The sequence below is a fragment of the Harpia harpyja genome, chromosome 19 (genome assembly GCF_026419915.1).
Source record: "Harpia harpyja isolate bHarHar1 chromosome 19, bHarHar1 primary haplotype, whole genome shotgun sequence".
Taxonomy (NCBI): domain Eukaryota; kingdom Metazoa; phylum Chordata; class Aves; order Accipitriformes; family Accipitridae; genus Harpia; species Harpia harpyja.
This window is the reverse complement of record NC_068958.1, coordinates 1741224-1760442: the sequence shown is the minus strand read 5'-3', so window position 1 is coordinate 1760442 and position 19219 is coordinate 1741224. Positions and strand designations below refer to the sequence as shown.

The 19219-nt window shown below is 39.4% G+C and overlaps 1 protein-coding gene across 4 annotated transcripts in view; it reads left to right on the top strand.

Moving 5' to 3' along the window:
- LHX2 (LIM homeobox 2) overlaps positions 1-17436 on the top strand; it is a 35295-nt gene extending 17859 nt beyond the window's left edge. For all 4 annotated transcript variants that reach the window (XM_052815680.1, XM_052815679.1, XM_052815678.1 and 1 more), the window contains exons 4-5: positions 6780-6985; positions 14432-17436. In XM_052815680.1, coding sequence (XP_052671640.1) covers positions 6780-6985; positions 14432-14719 — 494 coding nt within the window. In that variant the 3' untranslated portion in view covers positions 14720-17436. The remainder of the gene's footprint in view (positions 1-6779; positions 6986-14431) is intronic.
- The last annotated feature ends 1783 nt before the right edge of the window (positions 17437-19219 follow it).

The window sequence follows — 19219 nt, the reverse complement described above, 5'->3', positions numbered from 1 at the left end:
GCGCCTAAAGACAGAGTAACAACAGCGACGAAATTGAGTGGTTTGCACTGAAAATGGCAGGGGGAGAAGGCGCATCTCTAAGTGGCAAACGCACCTCGGGAACAAAATTGCCAGCTATTATTGGTTTAACTAATTGCTGAATAATTTGGAAATAGTGCAGAAATCAGTAGCAGTCCCAGTGGTGAAGGTTGATGAAAGGTGTATGTAGTGTTCTCGCGAGTAACAGTTGAGCTTTAAAACATACGTAAAAATATGCGTCTTGCCCGTTTAAAAAGTCTCCTTTTCGGAGGGATTAGATTTTAATTGTCCTTCCGCTGTCTCACTGTGCAGGGCAGATGTTCAGATTCAAAGGACCTCTAAACCGAATCAGCGGCATCTGTCCTGGATGGGAGCACAGCCTGAGAAAGTCTTACTGCTCCCTGACTTCCTAAATAAACCGTCTTTAACTGTGTTTTTTAAAATTCGTTTTCAAAATAATTGACCTCCTATTTTTTGGTCTTTTAATTTTTGTTTAGAGACTGCAACTGAAGCTTAAGAGATCTTCCTCGAGGAACCTTTGGCTTCTTTGCTTAAACTATTTATCTACTTAACTATTTACTAAACAGATAATCGACTAATTTATACGATAAGTGCCATTGATCTTGGAAATCAGACCAGGTTGCCCGTTGATGTAAAATTTCACAAAGTAGCAAATTATTGCAAAGCCTGCGACTTTGTGCCTTTCAAAGGGAAACCGTTTAAAAGCGTGATAATTTTTCTTTTATTTTTAATGGAACTTCTCATTTCCTTCTCAGAAATGCACTAGAAATGCACAATATTGTCCTCTGAGGGGATCTGTTGCTGGCAATTTGTGTAGCATACTTTGTGTAAATAAATCTACACCCAGAGGTGGTGGGAAAAGAGGGACCCGTAAACTTAGGCAGAGTCGAGACTGGAATTATTTTGTAAATTGCAGCAAATATTCATCTGCAACACGAATTGGACTGACTCTTTCTTTTTTTTTTTTTTTTCTCCACTTAAACAAGACTCCGTTTGCACGGGGATGATGGGTTTTAGATGTGGATAGAGCCTGACAAGTGGAAAATAGCTTAGAAGGATGCTGGAACTTCAAAAAGATTTCTTTTTCTTTCTTTCTTCTTCCTTTTCTTTTTTCTTTTTTTTTTTTTTTAAAGTGTGTTCCTGTGATCATAATTTCTTCTTTCACTTGTTGGAATGGAGTTTGATGGTTTTTTTTTTTTTTAGGTCAGTAAATCAATGGCTGAAAGCTTGCTGAACACAGAAGCACCTGTAAAGAATTCTGAATACTCCCTTTGTGAATTAGACCCCAAACCTCCCACAGCCTGCTATATTTTATTCATTTGTATCTAGCCTGTCTTTAATGTGAAGACACTAAAATATCCTCGAAAATGACAGATGTATTGCGCAAACTTGGGGCGCGACGAGCTGATAAAACACCCATAACCTGTGCAAACGGCGAAGATACTAATACATACTTCCTTCCTTTACTAGCAGGAAGATCCAGAGCGTTTCAGTAAGAAGGTGACTATCTAGGCTAGATACACCCCCCGGGGGCTGGGGACGGTTCTTGGCCGGGGGACGGGAGCCTGCGGAGCCGCAGCACCGGCGCTCCGTTCGGTCCCTCCCCTCCCTGCACCCCCCCGGGGCCGACCGGAGCTGACCCTCCGAACGGGCTTCGTCAAAAGCTTGGGGTTGGGTTTTGGTTTTTTATTTCTTTTTTTTCCCCTGATGAAAACGGGAAAAGCCTGGAAAGTTTTGAAGAGCGAATTTCTCTTTCTCTCCTCTTTTCCCCTGGGACTAAAAGCTCAGAAGCAGCTTTCCTGCGAGTGCGGTGGCAGAGCGAGCGAACGGGAGTCGCAGCTTAAAAACGGATGTCTTGCAGCGATTTCCTAAGAAAAATCAGAGTTCCCTTCTTTCCCCCCTCCTCCTGCTTCTCTCCTTCCTCCCCCTCCTCCTCCTCCTCCCCCCCCCCCCCCCCCCCCCCGCCGTGGTCACCTTTCGGGCTCCCGCGGGCGCAGTGCATCTGGCCCCTCCCCGGGGGGCAGGGGCTGGGGTCGGGGCAGGGGCAGGCAGCCGGCCCTGCTCGCTCCCCAAAGGGCGAGCGGGACCTCGGGAGCGCTCCCCCCCCCCCCCATCCCTCTCTCCCCAGGGAGGCTGCCGTGGCGCAGGGCCGGGGGAAAGGGGGGGGGGTCCCTGGGGAAGAGCACGGCGGGGCGAGCCCCCCGGGGAGGGGAGCGGAGCCCGCTCCGGCCCCGCCAGCCAGCCCCTTCCCCCGGTCCGGCGGGCAGCGAGGAGCCCGGCCCGGCCGGGGCTGCCCGGGTTAATCGCGGCGCTCAGGGAATTACCGCGCACTCGCACCGGCTATTCAGCGCCATTCAATTGGCTTAATTGAGGGGAAAAAAAAAAAAAAAAAAAAAAAAAATCCCCCTCCGCCGCTGGCTCCTCCCGCAGAGCCCGGGGCCCGGCGGCGGCCCGGCGCGGCCCCTCTCCGGACCCTTTGTTCTCCCGGCCCGGGCCGCTCTCTCCCCCTAGAGGCACCGCGGCCCCGGGGGGCGGCCCGTCCCCCCGGGAGGCAGCGGGACACGCAGCCCCTTTTGTCCGAGGAGGCTGAGGAAGGCCGGTTCGGGAAAGAGGGTTTCTAATCCCAGCTCTCCTCCTCTCTCGTGGCCTTGTGATGCTCAGCCCGGAAGACGGTCGCTCCCTAAGACGGGCTCTCTCTCCCTCTTCCTAGAAACACCTCTTGAAATTTCAAGGTTGAGGCAGCGCTTTCTGCGTCCGTTGCTCCGAAGGCTGGGCAGGGGTACCCTCCTTTCGATGCTGCCTTTCGGAAGCAGAGGGGGTGCCTTGCCTGCTCCAAGTGCCGCAGCTTCACCCCTTTTAATCCCAGTTGTGGTGAGGAGTTCAGGCATCTGCCTTCTCCAAGTGTCTTCTCCTTCCACCAGGGAGAAAGACTCTGTCTCTGTTCCTGTCCCAAGTACCGTTCAGAGGGCTCTGTCTCACTTTTGTCCCCTTCAAGGATGTGGGTCCCACAAAGTCCTTTACACGCTCCTGCCAAACAACAATTAAGGCTGCACCCCTGCCTAGCCTGGTTAATCACAAGTTCCCTCTCCAGGCAGCAGAAGGTTAAAACACCCCCTTGACTCTCTCATTACAGAAGGAAAGGGGAGTATGTTCCTGAGCCACTGAATATGGAGAGCTGATGCATGCACCAAATGTGTCTCTTGTTTCATCGTTCTTTCGGAATCAGGATTAGTTTGCTTTCTTTTTGGGTAATTTAACATGTCAAACACAAGCTACTAAGAACAAAAGTTCCCCCAAAGGAAATTCCTCTTTCCCATCTTCGTCATGTGCCATGTACTTAGCGACCTACTAACTACTAAGCGCGTGCTTTGCCCTGAATCCCAACATGTTGGGGGGATCTGGCGATCCGACTGTGAAACAGTGCTCCCAAGTTTTCTTCTTCAAATAGCATTTGTTACAAAGATAACAACAGCATGTCCTGCTTTACACTCATGTTGCTGGTTTTAGGGATGGTATTATGCATTATCCTGCTGAGGATATTTTGGTCACCAATACCAAAATACAATGTTGTAATCTTAGGTTCTGGTGATGCTCTCTGTGGACATCACCATCTTGTGGCCAAGTGGACATTTGTATCGTGGTGCTGATGGAGGAGGCTGTAAGAGCTGGCCACTGGTGAGACCAGCCGAAGGACAGGAGGGCAATGGCTTGGACATGGGGACTGGGGAAAGGCACAAGGGCCTTAGAAATGTTCTAGGGTCAAAAAAGAGAGTTGGCACCACTTTGGAATTTGTTTTATCACAAAATAGGAATGAAACATTAGTTAATTTAAGACTCCTGTATTTGACCAGAATTTTACCAATTGTATTTCTGAACTGCCAGCAGGAGCTCTAGATGCTGGAATGGAAATTGAATGGAAATCTTACATACGGATAGTTCAACAATTCCTTTGGGAGATACATGGGGACATCTCAAAGGAACAGGGAAGAAGTGCCTGAAAAACTGAGGGTTGCATGAGGAGCACCTACAGTGTTGGTCTTACACCATGATGCCTTTTGCAGAAACTCATCAGCACTTAAAACCTCCACATGCTTACACCTTTGGCCCGTTCTGTATCTCTGTGCCTGCAACGTCCATAGACGTTTCAGATTCTGAGAGATGCATACAGTATTAGACCTAATATAATAGGCTTTTGAAGATGGTGCCAGGCACCAAAACCAAATACGAGAGGGGAGTTGGCACTAAGCAGGAATATTTATGTCATATTGGGTGATGCCTGGGGGTACCGAAAGCACTTGCGCAAGACAATGAACAGCAGACACCCTTGTGTACTTTCAAAATCTGTACTATAACTTTCTTCATAGAAAAGAACAGTATTTTGCTAGTCACAAATGGTACATATTTACTGTCATTTTAATACTATTTTTATTTAGTAGATGAGGAGGTAAAAATATGAGAAATTCAAAGAGTAAATTGTTCATTGTCTTATCAGTGCTTGATGAAAAGCTGATACCCTCATTCCATTCTGGGATGGTTTAGAATCACTTTTACTTCCTTGGATCCTGAATGTATCTCATTCTATATGGAACGAGTTAAAATCCAACCACTTGCAGCCCTAGGGTTTGTTTTGTTGCATATTAACATGAACAGATCTCAGTCCTTCAGACAGAGATTTTGATGCATTTCCTCCTATGTCTCTGCCTTGTTATTTCTGGGAGGGTTTGAAAGCATTTAAGATAACACACAGAGGTCTTTTCCATTACTAACATTTAAAATTCTGTGAGTACATTTTAAAACCAAGCACTGCTTGGTTTGACATTTCCATAATAGAATTTGCTATCAGCAATATAGTTTCAGTATTCTTTACACCAGGAATTGTAGCTACGAAGGAGACTGGAGCACGTGGGATGACCCCAGTTTGGCAACTAGATCTCAGTTCTTCAACCAGGAAAGATTTTGCTACTTTCCATCCAGCTCCATTAATACTGCATTTTTGCTATCTCCTTTAAAGCCTTTTAAATTCAGGTGCTTCCAGTCTTTCCACACCACAGGAAAACAAGCAGAAATGCTTCTTATTGCTAGAATTTGGCACAAGATACTCAGGTCTGGAAAGGATTTATACAAATGTACGCACATGCACGCACACACGCATACATACACACACATTTATATATACAGTACAATTTTTTTAAGCTGCTTTTTAAATTATAGGAGTACAGAAACACACAGAAAAGTTTGGGGCTTCAGACACTTTCTACGTATCTATTAAACAAACATGCTTTTGGTCTTAAAGCTGAATTTTTGCAGGCCTTGCTCTATATTGTGCCATTATCTTTTTAGAAGGTTTTGAAAAGCTAAAGTTTGCAAAGCAGCTACTGTACATGCTGCAAAACTGCTCTTTATAGAATCTGTATGCGTTTTGACTTATGAGTACATGCATTTTATGTATATTTTTTAAAACTGTTTTTAATGTACGCCTTTCAGGATTTGTATGTTTTCAATAGGGCTGAAAACCTCTGATGGATAGCATGAATTTAAAGTAAAACTATAAAGACATGTCTATGAGATGTACTCAGTTGTAATGAACCAGCAGTAATGGACAATTGAAAACAAATCTGTTTATGTGTTTAAGAAATTCACCAATAATTCACTTTTTAAAATATTTTTTTTTCTAATTTTTTGCATGCAACATAGAAGAGAGATAGTAGTCATTTTTCATTACTTTTAACATAAAACTTAAAGGAAATTAAAAGGGAGCTGTAGATATTGGAACAGAAAAAGCAAATTAATGACAGTTTCTCAGAGCTAATTTTCAGTTATATCCCTGATTTAGTGGATTTAAGCTCGGTCCTTAATGTTATTTTAAGAGTTTTTCTATGGTTTACTGTATGCACAAATAAATGAAAAACTACTTTTGGTCTATGAGATTATTTTGCTTGGCATTCAACATTTAATACTACTTGACAATTATTACAATGTTCCTTGCTCATAGACTTCCTTTACAGGCTTTACGGTTGATTTATGCAAATGTATCAATCAGTGTCATTCAGTGATTTCAAAAGGATAGAACAGAATTGATCATTCAAACTAGTATTTGCAAATACTTTTTAAAAAAAGGAAATGTAAACATTTAAATAATTAAAAAGATATTTTTAATTTGGCATGCCAGTGATACATTGTATTAACAGCTTTATTTCTTTAGCTAGTCAAATTATAGTCATAATTTGCTGTCTGGTACCCACAAACTTTATTTCTTTTATGGTGTTTCATTTAATGGTCTCTCTTGTACTCTACAGGGTTTAGTTTGATGGCGGAAATAATTATAATTTTAACTGGTCTGTTCCATCGAGATTTAAGTGGACTGTATTGTACAGCTTTCTTTGTACGTTACAATGCAATTTATAGTGATACAAAGTACATTAAAACACTTTACAGAGTTGAGGACAGCTACTGTCCTACAAGCAGAAAGTGGAGGAAAGGCTGTGTGGAGATGGAGGGAAGAAAAAAGGAAACAGACCTGACATTTTAAAAGCCATAAAGAGGCAGGTGAGGGTCCTTGCAGGCTGGTTATTGTAAGGGAAAAATAGAAGATGCAGAAATGGAGGGGAAGGCAAGTAGGATTTGTACCAGTACAATACATGCCATGGTATGTTATTTTAATTGCTGCACTCAGATGAACTGCAAACAATGTTGGTCACAGAGCAATAGATTTACACGCCTTTCCCTCTTGTTGCCTTAAGCTTTAAGTTGCAATGAAAACGATGGTGACCACCTGGATAGAGACCAGCAATACCCCAGCAATCAAAAAACAAAGCGTATGAGGACATCATTCAAACACCACCAGTTGCGGACAATGAAGTCATACTTTGCTATTAACCACAATCCTGATGCCAAGGACTTGAAACAGCTAGCTCAGAAAACTGGCCTGACCAAAAGAGTTCTTCAGGTAAGAAGAGCAGTCTTTTGCCTTGAAAAGTAAATAAAATATCAATTTTATATTTAAAATGCCATGGGTTTTGCTGATTTTCAAGCTTTTCTTAATCATTCATACGTTCTGTGAGACTTCAGTTAAATCCTAGAAAGTATGAGAAAAGTTATTTCTTTTCAGTTTCTCAAAAGCAGATCACTTGGGTTCTAATTTTTAATGACAGTTATGATGCTTTGGGGCCCTGCTTGTTTTCCTATAGTTAGTTAATTCTGGTGCGTGTTTTAGCTTCCAATCTGCTGCAAGAAAAGGTGAATTATTTTAGTTAGTGTGTTCACTGTAAATAGAGAGCTCTTAATTTAGAAATTACTGTGAATGTTTACCTTTATAAGAAATTAATCAGCAGTTTGAATTTATTTTATCAGGACAATATCTTTTCTTTCATAATTGAAGTGGACATAAATTTAATTTTTCAAAGATGAATTTTTAATTCATAGTTTAGTAACTTAGAATGAAAGCAGACTGCATTTTAAAAGTACTTTTTCTCTGAAAGCTGGATTTTTCTTGCTTCACGGATATACTCTCCATTTGAACTCTTATGGGAAGCAAAGGTGAGAATATTAGTTGATTCAGCTCCATTTTAATTTATAGTTCTGATTCAAGAAGTCAGTTTTAATGGGCACTTATCCAAATAACTATACCTAAATTGGGGCATATAGGAGTCATGGCATCCTGAAATTTTTAAATGGGTCTTAATTGTAAAAAATGGTTTGTGAACTTCATAGAGACAGGTAGGGCTCAGAGACAGTCTCCTGGGAAAGCATCGTGGACAGCTCTCGCAAATTCATAGGCAAGTGGAGGGCAGTAGACAAAAAATATTGAGAAAAACTGAATTCACTGGAGAGATTCTGGACCTTACAGTGTTAATACCTAAGAGAAGAGGGAATAAAGGTTTTGTAGGCTTCCCAGTAAAAAGTACTAATGAAAAACCATATGTAATTACTTCTCTTGGCTACATCCTCCATAGCTGGATTTTTTTTGGTTTTTATGAGGTTGATTTGTGGTGGTGGAACAGATTCCTCTGATATAACTAGCACACATCCTAACACTTGACGTAGTGTCTCTCGTAGCAGCTCTCCTTTATCCATGCACATGGGCGAAATAATTTACTGCACTTGTCTATCCTTATTTTGATAATTCTCCTTTATTTTACCCTCAGAGTTTAGACACTTCAGTAATATCTATTCTGCCCATTACAGTGCACCCACACCTGAATTATCTGAGAAATTTCACACAGTGCATTAAGAAATGAGATCAGTGTCTAGAAAGTGTCTTTCTCTTGATCATCCTTCTGTTCTCTCTCCTCACTCCACACCAACTTTGACTTCCATCTTTCTCTTCCCTTTTCACCTAATGGGTCTTTCCTTCCATCTTTTTTCCAAGTTGTTATCTCTGTTTCTTCCTTCCTTTTCAGAATGTATTTCCCTGTCTCCAAAACTGGACTCCATGTCTTCATTACACTTCAGTTCCTCTTTCAGTTTCTTCATTGCTTTTGTTTCCATCTTAAACATATCACATCTTGCAGTTTCAAGGTGCATAGTGGTTCCTCTTTTTTTGTAGCAGACCCTTACAATTCCACTAAACTTTTTTTATCGTTTGGGTAATTGGTGTTTCACTTCTTTTACTTTCACCGTTAAATACTCCTTTATGCCTGGGCTCCTTTAGCTGAAGAGTGGTGGAAGATGATAGTTGGTGGTGAGGATTGCACCCGGAGGATGATGCTGTTAGCAGCAATTCAAGAAAATGACTCAGAGTGACACTTTGTCCAGTATCACTTGAGTTTTCCTGTCTGTTACGAGCACACTCTACTCCATGCTCCTGGACTTTTTGTTTGAAAATTAATTTGGGCCATGAAAAAACAAACTTGTTTTTTTTTTCAATTTTAGAATTTTTGTGCCCAATTGGTTTATCTCTAACCTCTGAGAGGCAATTTTTCAAACACTGAAGTTCACCTACATGAGTTTCAGGGTTGCTCTTTGCTGGGGAAAACTCTTCGTGATGTTGGTTACTGAGATAGTGTCACTTGTTAATTCTTTTGAGCCAGAAAGGTTGGCATTCTGTCTGTGTCATTTATTGAACACGAAGTAATTCACTGACACTATTGATCTAAACAAGCATCATTAGTATTAGTCTGTCTTACATACCAAAGGCGCATGGACTCCCAGGCGTACGTGCATGCTTGCCAGTAGTAAATCCTCCGCATTCCCTATGTTGTTATTAGGGGTCTTTGTAAGCTGTTGTATTTTCTGTATGTTCAGATCTCAGTTCAGCTGATGAAGGATTGTGGCTCTTTGTATATAATTAATAGAATACATTTTAACAGAAAATGCAAGGCAGCAGATCAGGAGAAACAGATTATCTCGTTCTGAAACCAGTGTACTTCCCTAACACACGTAGTAGAGTTCCCAGTGATTTAGGAAACAGCTATAGTGCCCTTGCTATATAGACAGTCCCACATAACATGTAATGAGGGTACTTCGTTTGTAGATGAGCAGAGAATTTGACCGTATTCTTAATGATCTGTGATATCAGATTTGGAAGACCTGACTTCTGTCTTTGCTTTATATACAATTAGTCATCAGCTACACATGTCCAGAAGTGGAATGGCATGGAAATGTAACATACCGCTTCATGAATTACATTTCCTTCAGTGGCTTTGTAATGCAGACTATTTTCTGTAAGTAGCCACATTCGAATCACAGTAAGCCTATTTATATTTTTAACCCCTATTTTTATTTATTTTCATTCCAGTTTAGCTTTATATTTGCAGTTTAATTCATACACCTCTTGTACTGCAGCTGGGGAACACAAACCCATTATTGTAAGCTATCATTCATAGCTAAAGTGACCAGCTAATTGTGAGCTAACTAACTGGCATAAATGTTCCTTTTCTGAGAATTGATCTTTCTTTTTGTGAGTTTAGAAAAGGAAGGTGGAAATAGATAGCCCTAAGAAGATACGGTTTGCTAGCTATACGTATGCACCTCTTCCTTCCGCAGGAGTCTGGAATATGATTATTCATGGCAAAAGCAGTTTAGGAACATAAAGCATTACTTTTCAGTGGGTTTTGTACACTGCTTATTCTTTCTTGAATCACTCCCCACTAAAGTTGCTGCGAAAACCCTGTGAGGATTACTGCATGCATTTGGACTTTGCTAATTCAGTTTCCAGTAGTCAACAAACATGAAATTTTTCACAATCGTGCGTGGGTACCCTGCGCTACCTTTCAGTGAAGATTTGCTTTAGGCTAGCATACTGCAGACTCTTTACCAAGCCCTCATTCATGAAATATTCCATAATTCCCTTTTAACTGTGTGTTTACTGATTACAACAGAGTAATCAGAATGTGTGTGCAATGAGTGAATTTAGTTTGCTTTATGGCGCAACATCTTTTATATTTTTGTTTCTCTGCTTACTAGTTAGTAAAATCCAGTAAACCTAAATGTCTCCAGGTAGCTGTGTGAATGAGGAAAATTGTGTTTAAAAATTTGTTTCTAGCAGAAGCTATTCATACAACTAATATGTAACAGTTGCAACAATGGAGGTGTTTGTTACAAACAAGAAAATAAAGTTATCGAAAGTGATTACATGATCTCATTCACCGCAGCATCCAGATCCTTTACCATACTGAGCATATATATTTTCAATACTTCCCTATCATACGGAGATGTTATTTTATTCCTATTTTACTTGATGGAGACAATGAGTTAGCTGCACAGATCACTGAAGAGATAGTATAGTATTTTAACTGCAGTAAATATTATTCTGCCTAGCTCCTGAGTTGCCCAGCTACAGGCATCCAGCCCCGCTAATCAGAATGTGGTAGCATCAGTGGTGGGTCTCGCAGCTGCTTTTATTTTTCAGTGGGAGTTTTGGTCCATATTTTCCCCTTTGATTTGAAATAGCTCAGCCTTATAATGATACAGTTGGACAGGAAAACACTAAATACTTCCCAATGATTTTGTTTGTTCCTCAGTACTGAAGACTAGATTCCTGATTGTGTAATTGATGTGAGATAAGTCCTTCTGGAACAATTCTTTCAGTTATGTATGTCAGGGTTATTATTTCTTTACTTTACTGTAATACCGTTACAGGTGCAGGGCCTGAATTGCCAATGTGAGCATACAGCACTACTGCCATTATGCATGGGCAACCCTGGCTTGCCCGCTCTTACACGCTACTTTGCGCAGCTATAAGTAACGACACGGGGCAGTAGAGAAGCAGGCCTACAGTCCTACAACTCAGAAAACAATAGTTTTAATTCTTTCACTACTCTTCAACGTGAAGTCTTTGCTGAACACTCTCATATCTTAAGTGCATACCAGAATATCACTATTGCGATAATTATGTTATCCCTTTCTATCATAAGACAAGGTATTTTCAGAATTTCAGTTAACAAATATTTAGATGTCTTTTCAGTAATAATATGAATATTTATTACTGGACAATTTTAAAGAGCTTTATAACCATTAGCTGATTAACCTTGACAATATCTCAGTGAGGAAGGAAGTGAAAGTAGTCATAGAAGCTCTATTTTTTAATAGTACTTAGAAGGTTATGTAATATTTTCTATGCCTAACATGAATTACCACTATTAAAGAGAGAATGAACCATGTTATATGTGCAGCTCCTGAAGGCAGCATGAATGGTCATTGGTAAGGGCATCTGAGCACAGGTTTTCATATTTAATGGAGGATAAAGGGGAATACATAAACACCAATAATCTTGCTCACTTTTCTTTACATACTACATGTTTCAAATCACAAATAGAAAAAATACTGTAGAGTCTCTCGCCCTGTTAAGGTTAAGGAGCAGTTGGACATTTAGGAACAATGTAACTAAACAAAATAGTTATGGTGCCTTCTACAGTTTTACACAATGAAACAAGAAAATTGTTTTGTGAATAGGAATGGGAATGTTACTTATATTTGGGACTACTGCATATATAAGTATGTATATTTTTAATGAACATAAGTGTGAAATTACACAGAAGTATGTGTATATGCAACTGGACTAGTGTTTTTTTCTGTTCTGTTTTAATTATTACTTAACTATGGTACACATACATATCAACAGTGGCAGTCTCTAAGCTTCCATTTCACCTTCATATGTGTTATTCTTTTTATAATTGCTAGAAGGTATATTAAAAAAACCCAAACCCAAATTACTTTGTGGGATGAATACAAATTATCTCTTACTGAAAGGTAAAAAAAATCCCATAAATGTTCACATGGTTGTTTTTTACCATTCCTAACTAGTTGGTGCTTGAGACTTTGCGGCTTGAATGACCAGAACAAACTGGTTTGCTTCACTTGCATCCCCTGCACACAAGGCTCCTCACCTCGCTCAGAACCCCACGCACACAGTTCCACACCTCCCTTCTTGCGTGGCTCTGAGTGAACAGTCATAGGAGAGGACACTGGTTGTGAAAGTGTAAGGCAAAAAGACCACATTTGGGTTTGCCTCATTTTGACCACATCGCTGGCCTTTAATGGGTTTATCACTATAATGGGCTATGTTATAAAATCATTAGTATATTTTTACCTGTGCTAGTTTAGGAGAAGATTTTTGTTTTCTTGTCATATATGAAACAGACAAATAGCCTTTAAAGCAAGTGTTTTAACAAAGGGAATGCCAACATAAACTGTTTTAAAATACTGAGCTTTCAGAAACAGGCACCTGTAGGGATGTGATTTATGCACAGCCCATGAATGCAGGCCACTGCTAGAATTTGTGCCTGAGGATTACTTCCTCGTGGCATCCCCTGGAGAGAGTGTGAGAGAGAGGGTGTGCACCTTAAAGACCCTTGGCTGGGAAAGAAAGCTTTCCAGAGAAAAAGTAAGAGTGCTCAATAGGTGGATTTGGGGCTGAGCATCCACAGATGAGAAGAAAACCAGTCAGAGGAAAAACAGCTGAGACATGTTCATCAGTTCTAACTGCTGCTGGAGAGCTGAGAGTGCAAGGAGAACGCCTTACAGGACTGCTCGTATTTACGTATCGCTCTTCTGTTAGCGGTCTGGCTTAAAGCGGATCCTATGGCAGGGGCCGTGCTGTTTCAGAGGTAGAGGTCAGAATTTCTGTACAGGTTGGTGTTGCCTCGTGAGTTCCACGCACTCAGTTTCCCTGTACAGGCCACAGAGGAGAAATCTGATGGAGGTACTGTATGGCTATGAGGATCCTTTCACTCGCTCGGTTCCATTCTCCGACAGATACAAAGATGATGAGGCTCATTGCATCTGGAATGGAAAGACTTGGTCCTATTCCTTGTAGCAGGTCAACGTGAGGACAGTAGGAGCAAGATTGAGTCCATTGTAAAGAATGTAACAATGACAAAGGCCTTCTCATAAATAAGCACAGTGAAATTTCAGCTGGTTTGTAGCAGTAAAATCACTTGGTATCAACATATGTCAGGTTGAACACGGGGTATTTAATGACATTTTCAAATTTAGTCAAAGTAATATGCTGTACCTAGGTTTCATGCAAGTTTCACAAATGCATTTTATTTATCTGTTTTCAAATAGGTCAGAAAAATATTTTATCTTTGAACAAATCCAGCAGACAGTGGAAAGCATTATTAACTTGAACCTAAACACTGAAATTTAACTGAGAAAGATGAAGTCATAGCTTTTGTCCTTCACTCATAGATAATAATCAGATAACGCAAGAAGTAGCAATCTTGGAAAAATTTCTGTATGTGGATATAATTTCTACTGAAATGACAGTTTTTAATGCAATGTGGGTCTTTAACACCATTCAAGCCTCTTTTCCCGACATCATTCCAGTACTGAAAACATTTGAAAAAGGAGACTGTCATAGGCGAAGGGAGCTGAAGCATTTGAGAAAGAAGAGTAAGAGAAGAGTAAGGAAGAGGGACAGTCCTTTTAGAAAAGTGAGAGCATTGCAGACACCAAGACATGAGAAAGTTCCTGGGAGAGCTCTCAGGGCCCGCAGAGAGGCAGGGTGCTGTGGTCTGTGTCACCTGCTGCTTACGATGGGAGATGGACTTGAGATACGAGGGTGCTGAAACTCATTATTTTATATTCATCAGATGCTTGATGTCTGCCTCATCCAGACAAATACTTCTGGGATTGAGGGCAATCAAGGATTCATGCAGGCTGCCAAATTTCTAAGCATCTTTATACATAGCCTGCACAGAAAGACTCCCGTCCTCCATCCTTAGTCCACTCCTGTCCCAGGCAGACTGTTTATACAGGATTGCAGGAGAGGGAAAGAGGAATGCTTTACAGGCATGCAGAGGACACTTCTCATCACTGGGGCTACTTTTCTAACATGTTACCAGTAAAAACATCTTCCCAATTCAAGTGTTGGTGAATTTGTGAATATGCTTTTGCTTTTTTAAACACTGCAGCTCTTTAAATGCTACCCTGTTATATTAAACTATTTCAGGTTTGGTTTCAAAATGCTCGAGCCAAATTCAGACGGAACCTCTTACGTCAAGAAAACACAGGGGTGGATAAGACTTCAGACTCAACACTCCAAGCAGGGACCCCATCAGGTCCTGCCTCAGAAATATCCAATGCCTCCATGAGTCCATCCAGCACTCCCACTACTTTAACGGACTTGACTAATCCTACTATGCCTACTGTGACATCTGTCTTGACATCAGTGCCCGGAAGTCTTGAGGTTCATGAATCTCGAAGTCCTTCACAGACAACTCTTACAAACCTTTTCTGATGACTCTTTCTTAATAATTTCTTTAAAAAAGAAATTATTCTTAGCTGAAATTCCAAGTGTATTTTAATAGAGGCTTTGAGCAACTGACTAACCACGATTAGGATCTCTCCTAAAAAACAGAAGGAAATGTAGTGTTCTGGTATTACGGAGTATGGACTGAAGAATAACTTGGAAGATCTATTGCAACACAACATTTGTGTAACTGTACAGTTTTGTGGACTGAGCAAGGGAAACAGCAATTAATTTAAGTTGGCTAAAGCTTCTGTATTTTCAAAGACTGCCATGTGCCTTATATACTGTTTTATCTACATTCTTTGGATTCCATGTCCACTTCTCTCTTTTTCTCTCTGTATATTTATGACCAGGGCAAAAATGTTAAGAGTTTGTTACTTTGAATAGTCCTAAGCCTTTCATTGGTTGCTTTGTTGTTTTAGAATTTTAAGGTCGAAGTCTGTTCGAATACCAGAATTTGTAAAATCTAACCAGTAATAAAACCACTTATGGAAACTACTTGGTAATGGCTGCAGTTACATTTAACACTAGTGTCACAATCAAGATAGGCTGATTGTATTTAAAAGGATTAGAAAACTGCACTTCAAACACAGTATCTGCCTAGGATAAACTCTAAATATGATGTATACATTCCTCCTGTTCCTAAGTATATATGGGTGAGAAATCCAGCTTGTACAACAGTCTAGCTATCTTCATTGTAGAGAAATAAATAACTGTTAGGTGCAGGTAGAAGTTATCAGATAATGTTAAAATTCAAACAGAAAAACTGTACTTAATTTTGCTGCGTGAAAGAAACTTGCCTTCAGCTAGCATTTATGAAAACAATCTTGCTTTTGTGCAAGAGATGGCTTGTCCCATTTCGTGGAGGAGGCAAGCGGGGTATCCAACACAATCAGTCCATTACAGAGATGGACACTGGGTAAGGTTTTCCCCAGGAAAAAGGCAGAAGTATTTCAGGTTATTTTACAACACCGGTGGGCAAAGTCGAGGCAAAATTATGTTTTATAAAGTCACAGCCTTACATTTTTTGTAATGCTTTGAAGGAATAAAAAGCCAAGGAAGAATATGATATTATCGATACTAATAAGAGTGGTTATTCCTTTAACGATTATGGACGTTTCAATACAATTGAATTCCTTCTCCCTAAAAAATCTGTGCAGAATATAACTCATATTTTGAGTTTTTTTCCTGTTGTTTTTAAAGATGCTTTTCTGTAATTAAAGAAATACCTCAGCAAAGTTTAAATATGTATAAGAACGAGTATACACTATGCTGTTTGCCCAGTAGTTTTATAGATTTTGAGTGGTACATAAGATGCATATGGTTGTTCCTTTTCAAACCTGTTACAATCAGTTTATTTCAGTCAAACGTTAAGTTGTATGTGGCTAGCTCTCTAAAACTAATCCGTCGTTCCCATTGGATCAAAATTGCTAATATATTATTCCAAATAAACAGCAAGATAGGTGCCGAGATTCGTGTTCTTTGCCCTTTTCAGTGCATTGAAGATGATTTAGTAGGCCAGACTCTTTGGTAGCAATGTTTTGGTTTTAAAAGCGCTACATTTATTCAGCTTTCTCAGCTGAAAATTTGCCATTCTTGTGCAAGCCAAATTCCTATCGAGATCAGTGAGAGATCTCAGAGCATGAGGACTGTGGGATAGAAATGCTGACATAATTAGGTCATTTATTAACCTTTTTTACACTTCAGCTTAAAAAACCCCACAGGTGAGTTACCTGAAAAGCAAGATAGTCCTAAAAAAAATTATAACTAGCTAAGATCTGTGAAAGCGATTACATTCTGGTCACTAAGACCAATAAGCTAGTGTACTTCATTAAGTTTATGCACAATGATGAAACATTAAAAAATATAATTTGGTTTGAATTAATAACTGTTACAGGTTTGTCCAAGGCATTTTTCCTCATAATATAAATGTCTAATAAGGAAATTGTGCTGGTTAGTGGACTGTAAAAGAGTACATATCCGCCTTTCAAAGATATTCAGACACAGAGATTCTGCTGTATGTAATGTTTTGTTCATTGTCAATTACCTTGGAGATTTTTTTTTTTTTTGACATGCTTAGCTACATCTTTTCTTGATTTAAAAGGCAATGTTGGTCCACTGTTACATGGATACAGCCCATAATTAAAAACCCTGTGTATTAACCTGTAAACAGTTTTAAAAAAACTGAATCCTGAATTCTTAAGTGTTACGGAAAATGTAGCGGATAACAATTCAAATGGTTCTTTAAAGTTGCAGTGCTATTATTTGTGATCTTGTATTTTAACTACCTGAATCCACATGGATGGAAATACCTTTCAAATCAATTTTCAATATTGCCTTTCCAAATAACTGACATTTATGAAGGGGAATACTCTCATGTTAATCTTATCTAAAACCTATAAGAGACAATTAGAGAAATTGTCTGGTTTAATTGAATCAGGGATTTTGCATATAAATAAGAGACAATATTCTATGTAGGGTCTTTATGTAGGTGCATTAGGATTCACTCACTGGCTCCAATGACCTATGTTGTCCCCATGATTGTTTCAATCCTGTGGTATTGTTTGGTTGTTTAGAGCTTGTTGGTTTTGAATGCTGTACACTTTTTTACTACTGCAATCCTAATGTTTCTTCACATACTTGTACAGTTCCACATTTGATGTATTAGTCTGAAATTCTGTTAAAAACATGAACAAAAATGGAAATGATATTTCTTTGGAAGTGTATTTTTACTGTATATCTAATTTGAACTAGTTGAACATACTCTTTACATTTTGCATGATAGGTGTGTAGTTAATTTTTTAAATATGAAAGAGACTTAAGAATAACTTAGAATGAGAATATAATGAAACCTATACAAATATGGAAAATACATACAATGATTTGCTACTTTTTGACTCAAGAAACTTTTTGAAATACATTTTACCTAGTTTATTTAAGATAATGCAGATATTTTGTCTTTGAGTTCATACATAATACAGAATATAAAAGGGGATTACACATTAGAAAAACTTTCAAGTCACCTTGGTACTCAACAGCACGCTGGGTTGTTCTGTCAAGCAAAGATAAAAGATATTTGATTTTAAGAATGCTGAATAAATATATTTTGATCTACAGTAGAGAGGGATAGCATTACTGGAAGTAATATATAATCACAACTTAAAATTTATTGACACTATTAATAGCTACATTTCATAAAACTTATTTTGCATTCAAATTATCTAAGTTTGGGAAGAGAAGACTAAGGATCATTATACTAATGAAGAAGCTGAATGCCTGCCCTGGAAGCAAAACTCAATTTATCAAATATACTATGGATGGAGAAAGTGCCTCCAGGATGTTTTGGTTTCCAAACTATCTTTTCTTCCTAGCTGTTAAAAAAAACCCCATATTTAGAGCACTTTCCTATAACTGTTTGTTATTTTTTTTCTGTTGGAAGGTAAAGAGTAAAGCTTAGGCACTTGTAATAATAATCTTCATCTAAAGGAAAAGGAGAAAAAAAAACACAAATCAAAATAAGAATCAGGCTTCATACTTGGGCATGATGATAGCAAAGACATCCAGGTGACTAAAAGAAGTTGCATGTGTACATGCTTATGGTCTTCACAGTGACTTAATAATGCTTGGAAGGAAAGATTTTAATTGAAAGTAGGTGAATTATGGGTTTAGTGGTTTGGGTTTTTTTACTTCAGAAAGCCAGGACTAATTACATAACTCTGCTGCCGTTTTTTTAAAATGAAATTTGATATAAGTTACCATTAGGAAGGGTCATAACGTCAAATATAGTGTGAAGAGATAAACCCAGACATTTTAAGGATTTTTTTTTTTCCATTTTCTGTTCTTTCCATCATTTTAACCCTGGTTCTTCTCCAGGACACATCATGAACTGCTGGCAATAGGCTCAGTTTACTTTAATGAAGGGTAGATCATCTTCCTGCCACACAGTTTATATCCTCCTGCTTACGTGCATTCTTCATACTGACACTGGCAAACACTTCTCATTTACCTTACACCGTTTGACTGTCCACAGCTTCTGCAGTGTGAATCCTTCAACCAGCTGAATGCTTCAGGGGAGTTTTTTCCTACCTCTGCAGGAATTTATCCCTTCTGAATAAGGAGGATTTAAACCATTCCTGGCAGCAATTCATTTATCCATAGCTAAAATAATGATCTGTAAAATGAATGGCCTATGCATTTCTGAGATCGCTTTGACCTGCATTTGAAAAGGCTACAGGTGAAATATATGTGCAACACGTCCAATTCACATCAGCAGCCAGGGTTTGGATGGGTGTGAAATGCTTGTGCATCCACTGTTTGGTGCATACAGTTAACGCAGTCGCCAGCCATCTGCATTTCTGCTTTCCAAGGTTATAATACTCCACCTCGCTTTCCAGACTTTCAAGTCCTTTTTGTCTTGTCCTGCGAGTGAGTTGATTGGAGCTCTGCTTAATCCCATACTTCAAATAATTTTGTCTGAGTCTGCAGTAT